We start from the raw sequence: 5,868 nt of genomic DNA on the forward strand, positions 1-5,868 counted from the left end.
ACCAGGGATGTTCTCTGTTTAGTGAGTCTGCCAGATAAGAGGCAGAGGATGACCAGGGATGTTCTCTGTTTAGTGAGTCTGCCAGATAAGAGGCAGTAGGGATGACCAGGGATGTTCTCTTGATAAGTGTGTGAATTTGACAATTTTCCTGTCCAGCTAAGCATTCAAAATGTAACGAGTACTTTTGGGTGTCAGGGAAAATGTTGGGAGGAAAAAGTGCATAATTTTCTTTAGGAATGTAGTGAAGTAAAAGTTGTTAAAAAATATAAATAGTAAAGTAAAGAACAGATACCCTCCCAAAAAACGACTTAAGTAAAATTACTTTAAAGTACTAATTAAGTAGTTTACACCACTGGCTGCTGTGGAATAGATGAAAACCATGGAACGGCTGGGGGTCCCCAGGAGAGGATGGACACACACTGCCCTACACAGTGGAACGGCTGGGGGTCCCCAGGAGAGGATGGACACACACTGCCCTACACAGTGGAACGGCTGGGGGTCCCCAGGAGAGGATGGACACACACTGCCCTACACAGTGGAACGGCTGGGGGTCCCCAGGAGAGGATGGACACACACTGCCCTACACAGTGGAACGGCTGGGGGTCCCCAGGAGAGGATGGACACACACTGCCCTACACAGTGGACTACTTTTCACCAGAGCCCTACGGGGCCCTGGTCAGAAGTAGTGCTATAAGTAAAGAATAAGGTGCTATTTGGGACACACATCCAGGTGAAGGGTCACACATCCAGGTGAAGGGTGGTTGACATCCAGGTGAAGGGTGGTTGACATTCAGGTGAGAGGTCTCTTGGTGATGTCCTGCTCTGTCAGGTAGTAGTTGAGGTATCCTCCCAGAGCACTCACTGACACGCCTGTTATGTGACTGGAACAACCATCTGGAGAGAGGAGGGGAGATGGAACAGTAAAAGCTTATTGAAGCTGGGTTCTGTTTTTCTGTGTGTGTTTTTCTGTGCTGATTCTGTGTGTGTGCGTGCGTGCACGTGTGCGTGCACGTGCTGTTTCTCTCTCTCACTGTGTGTGTGTGTGGTGTGTGTGTGTGTGTGTGCGCACGTGCTGTTTCTCTCACTGTGTGTGTGTGTGCGCACGTGCTGTTTCTCTCTCACTGTGTGTGTGTGTGTGTGCGCACGTGCTGTTTCTCTCTGTGTGTGTGTGTGTGTGGGGGGGGGGGGGTGTTTCTGTGCATGCTGGTTCTCTCTGTGTGTGTCTGTATGTGTGTGTATGACCATAACACCAGGGATATTCTTGACACACACCCTTCAACATTCTCTCTCTCCTCTTCACTCTTCTGTGGGGCTGTGTAAAACATCCCACTTCCTGATCCTGCAGCCTCAGAATGTGCTGCAGCCAATCAACTTTGAGAAAGTCAGAGAAACCAGCCAATCCACACAGCAGTACTGTGGAGAGGGAGGAAGTTTTAAACAAACTACAACTTATAAAGGTTTTACATGTTATGTTTCTCTAAACACTGACTGTCATACTGCTTCATAGACACACTAGTCTACTTGGAGTATACACAGATAGGCCATGCTCTAAACTAGTGCACTATATAGGGAATTGGGTGCCATAGATCTCTGGTCTAATGTAGTGGACTATATAGGGAATAGGGTGCCATTGGGCCCTGGTCAAAAGTAGTACACTATATAGGGAATAAGGTGCCATTGGGTCCTGGTTAAAAGTAGTGCGTTATATAGGGAATAGGGTGTCATTTGAGACTGACTGTTTTCGATGAAGATGTCCTGGGTCTCCCCGGTGAAGTTCTTCTGTATGATGTCCATGTTTCCCTTCAGCATGTTGGAGCAGAATATCCCCTGGTACTGTCTCTCTGTTAGGTTAGCACGCGATGTACGCATGTCCCCCTTCAACATGGCAGAACAACCTCTCTGGAGGAGGGGGGCAGGGAGGGAGGGGGTTAGGGAGGGAGAGAGGGAGGCAGGGAAGGAGGAAGAGAGGGAGGAGGGAGGGGGTTAGGGAGGGAGGGAGAGAGGGAGGCAGGGAAGGAGGAAGAGAGGGAGGAGGGAGGGGGTTAGGGAGGGAGGGAGAGAGGGAGGCAGGGAAGGAGGAAGAGAGAGGGAGGGGGTTAGGGAGGGAGGGAGAGAGGGAGGCAGGGAAGGAGGAAGAGAGAGGGAGGGGGTTAGGGAGGGAGGGAGAGAGGGAGGCAGGGAAGGAGGAAGAGAGAGGGAGGGGGTTAGGGAGGGAGGAAGAGAGAGAGGGAGGCAGGGAAGGAGGAAGAGAGAGGGAGGGAGGAGGGGATTAGGAAGGGAGAGGGAGAGATGGGGAGGGAGCGATAGGGGGGAGGGAGCAATAGGGGGGAGGGAGCGATAGGGGGGAGGGAGCGATAGGGAGGAGGGAGCGATAGGGGGGAGGGAGCGATAGGGGGGAGGGAGCGATAGGGGGGAGGGAGCGATAGGGAGGGAGGGAGCGATAGGGGGGAGGGAGCGATAGGGGGGAGGGAGCGATAGGGGGGAGGGAGCGATAGGGAGAGAGGGAGCGATAGGGGGGAGGGAGCGATAGGGGGGAGGGAGCGATAGGGGGGAGGGAGCGATAGGGGGGAGGGAGCGATAGGGGGGAGGGAAATTGGGGAAGAAGGAGTGGAGCATAGAAAGTTAGGTGTGTGTGTGTGTGTGTGTGTGTGTGTGTGTGTGTGTGTGTGTGTGTGTGTGTGTGTGTGTGTGTGTGTGTGTGTGTGGCTGTGTGTGTGTTCTCACATTGGCTCCCAGCATGAAGTAGAGCAGCTGGTGAGAGAGGGAGTAGTTAGGACATCCAAACCTCGTCATTGTGTCACGACATGACTTGGTCACGATGCAAGGAGTCCCGTTGTTCTTCCTGACAAACCATCACACACACATATAACATGCATGCACACGCACACATGCACAGGCACGTACACAGACACACAAGCACGTAAACACATATACAGGCAAAAAATGTATTAGCAACCTGGCCAACGGAAGCTGTAGGCCTTCTAGGTTATATTACCCTCCTACTGCCACACTGAAATACATGAGATTTAGTAAGGCATCACCCTGTGCCGCTCAATAAGCGTGGTGGTGTGCTACTGTTATCTTTTACTGTTGTTTTATTTCTTTACCTATTGTTCACCTAATACCTTTTTTGCACTATTGGTTAGAGCCTGTAAGTAAGCATTTCACTGTAAGGTCTAAACCTGCTGCATTCGGCGCACGTGACAAATAAACTTTGATTTAATTTCTGTGTGTACCATGTTCCCAGAAGCAGGGTCATACACTTGTCGCTCTGTGTCTCATCGTAACACTCCGTGGTACGACCGGAGGAGTAGGCCAGAGAGGGATCTGTGGAGCTCCACTCATGGGGTACTGACCAGAAGGTCCAGATCAACAGAGGCTCAAACTCTACAGGAGAGAGAGAGAGAGAGAGAGAGAGACAGAGAGGGATGAGAGAGAGACAGAGGGATGAGAGAGAGAGACAGAGAGGGATGAGAGAGAGACAGAGAGAGAGAGAGAGATGAGAGAGAGAGAGAGGTGTAGTAGTATTTACCTCTGTAGTATTTGGGGTCAGTCTTCTCCAGCTCAGTGACAGCCTTAGCCAGGCTCTGGTCCAACCTCTTGACCAGGGTAACCGTAGCGGTGCGCTGAGACCAGCTCAGAGGGTCAGTGTGGGGCCAAGTTCTCACTGCTTCCTTCAACTCCGCTGGGCCCGGAGAACAAGGACATGGAAAGAGATGTTTTCAAAGACATTTGTAATTATTAAGTGACTGAAGTCATATTTGGCTCTCCTATCTACAATGTTGACACACCCACAGCAACACAATAGCAAACTTTGATCAACCATAAAGGTTTGTATTCCATATGGACAAATCATCACATATTCTACTGTTTTCTTTCATATCAACATGACCCTGACGCCACATAGCCAATCAGGCAGCCTGAAGAACTGTGCCTTGTTCTGCGGGACACCGCAATAGCGGGAACGGGAAGCATTTGGTGCATGCTGACATGCTGAGCCAGCAATAGCCTAACCAAACAACCACATAGATAGACTACAATTTAATGTCCAGACATGTATCAAAATAATCGATGTTTCCTCCACATACAGTATATTTACTCAGATATTTGGGTAGTCTATGTGCGCACTTGTATTCCGTTGGACTTGACGAAGATCCTTGTGGATCGAAACGTTCTCATTAAAGGTGGTAATTAGGAGGATATATGATACACTGTGTATGCTACAGTGTGCAGACCTTTCTGTTATGTTTTCCCTCTCCATATAGAATGATACTACCGGCAGTGATAATAATGACGCTGGTATACTACTCACCCTGCAGGATGGTGTACCCGACCACTCCGTCTAGGTTGATGTTACGGTGCTCTTGCTCCAGGAACGATGCGCTTTTGGCGAGGCTGGCTAGAATCACATCAATGACCTCCTCATGCGCCGCATTGGTGGCGGAGAAAACAAGGACAAAAAACACCTCTACTACAAACCTAGCCATGTTCTGATATAGGCTACTAAAATTATAGCAATAGCTGCCCTAGGCTAAACCCCAAACGGTTGACGCAGCGCATATACCTGATTTGCAAGAGTGATGTGCATGTTTGGCAAAAACGAGCTGTCACGTGGCTCGATCGATTGAGAAGCTGGGAATTCAATTTGATATAATTAGGCTAATACAATGTGTGCTAGTTGCATTTGATTCAGTGCTCTGTAACTTCCTGGAGTAGCCAGAGCACATTCTAATCTGTCTGTGATGGAATTGGAAAATATAAAGGTATTATTGAGGGGTACAGAAAGTGTAAGAGAAAGAGAGAGAGAGAAAGAGAGAGAGAGAGAGAGAGTATCAAGGATGAGTGACTTTTGGTAGACACTCATCAGACGTATTTAATTAAATTAATGTTTCTATAAATGTCATCAATTTGATGACAGAGAAGAGGGGTGCAGGCATTCATAGTGTCAACCAAGACAGTTATTTTGTCAAATAGCCTTGCCTACACTAAAAACCAGATAGGGGAAATTAATAGACAATGTCTGTGGTTTATAGCTACATGTAGTTACAGTCATATAATTACATAGTACCTGTAGTTTAATAGAATCTCTGAAGTTACAGTCATATAGTCACATAGTACCTGTAGTTTAATAGAATCTCTGTAGTTACAGTCATATAGTTACATAGTACCTGTAGTTTAATAGAATCTCTGTAGTTACAGTCATATAGTTACATAGTACCTGTAGTTTAATAGAATCTCTGTAGTTACAGTCATATAATTACATAGTACCTGTAGTTTAATAGAATCTCTGTAGTTACAGTCATATAGTCACATAGTACCTGTAGTTTAATAGAATCTCTGTAGTTACAGTCATATAATTACATAGTACCTGTAGTTTAATAGAATCTCTGTAGTTACAGTCATATAGTCACATAGTACCTGTAGTTTAATAGAATCTCTGTAGTTACAGTCATATAGTTACATAGTACCTGCAGTTTAATAGAGTCTCTGTAGTTACAGTCATATAGTTACATAGTACCTGTAGTTTAATAGAATCTCTGTAGTTACAGTCATATAGTTACATAGTACCTGTAGTTTAATAGAATCTCTGTAGTTACAGTCATATAATTACATAGTACCTGTAGTTTAATAGAATCTCTGTAGTTACAGTCATATAGTCACATAGTACCTGTAGTTTAATAGAATCTCTGTAGTTACAGTCATATAGTTACATAGTACCTGTAGTTTAATAGAATCTCTGTAGTTACAGTCATATAGTTACATAGTACCTGTAGTTTAATAGAATCTCTGTAGTTACAGTCATATAATTACATAGTACCTGTAGTTTAATAGAATCTTTGTAGTTACAGTCATATAGTCACATAGTAC

General features: G+C 46.3%; 1 protein-coding gene across 2 annotated transcripts; it reads right to left on the bottom strand.

The window, feature by feature from the left end:
• Positions 1–229: 229 nt before the first annotated feature.
• LOC115181504 (UPF0764 protein C16orf89 homolog) lies at positions 230–4,762 on the bottom strand. 2 transcript variants are annotated; one of them, XM_029743423.1, is made up of 7 exons: positions 4,313–4,762; positions 3,533–3,685; positions 3,357–3,387; positions 2,725–2,842; positions 1,737–1,899; positions 1,273–1,413; positions 230–894 (listed from the first exon to the last, which is right to left on the bottom strand). In XM_029743423.1, exons 1-7 carry the CDS (start codon positions 4,485–4,487, stop codon positions 791–793), a joined length of 885 nt encoding a protein of 294 aa, XP_029599283.1. In that variant the 5' UTR covers positions 4,488–4,762; the 3' UTR covers positions 230–790. The 2 variants fall into 2 exon arrangements, with proteins under 2 accessions (XP_029599283.1, XP_029599282.1); XM_029743422.1 differs by having other exon boundaries at positions 3,237–3,387; positions 4,313–4,761.
• Between the last annotated feature and the right edge of the window lie 1,106 nt (positions 4,763–5,868).

The sequence above is a fragment of the Salmo trutta genome, unplaced genomic scaffold (assembly GCF_901001165.1).
Source record: "Salmo trutta unplaced genomic scaffold, fSalTru1.1, whole genome shotgun sequence".
In the NCBI taxonomy this organism is placed as follows: domain Eukaryota; kingdom Metazoa; phylum Chordata; class Actinopteri; order Salmoniformes; family Salmonidae; genus Salmo; species Salmo trutta.

Coding starts and splice junctions, on each gene's coding strand:
- LOC115181504 (XM_029743422.1), bottom strand. CDS start 4,487: ATGGCTAGGTTTGTAGTAGAGGTGTTTTTTGTCCTTGTTTTCTCCGCC. Junction 1,900..2,724: donor ACTTCATGCTGGGAGCCAAT/GTGAGAACACAC, acceptor CCCCTCCTCCAG/AGAGGTTGTTCTGCCATGTT. Junction 1,414..1,736: donor GGACATCTTCATCGAAAACA/GTCAGTCTCAAA, acceptor CCCTCTCCACAG/TACTGCTGTGTGGATTGGCT.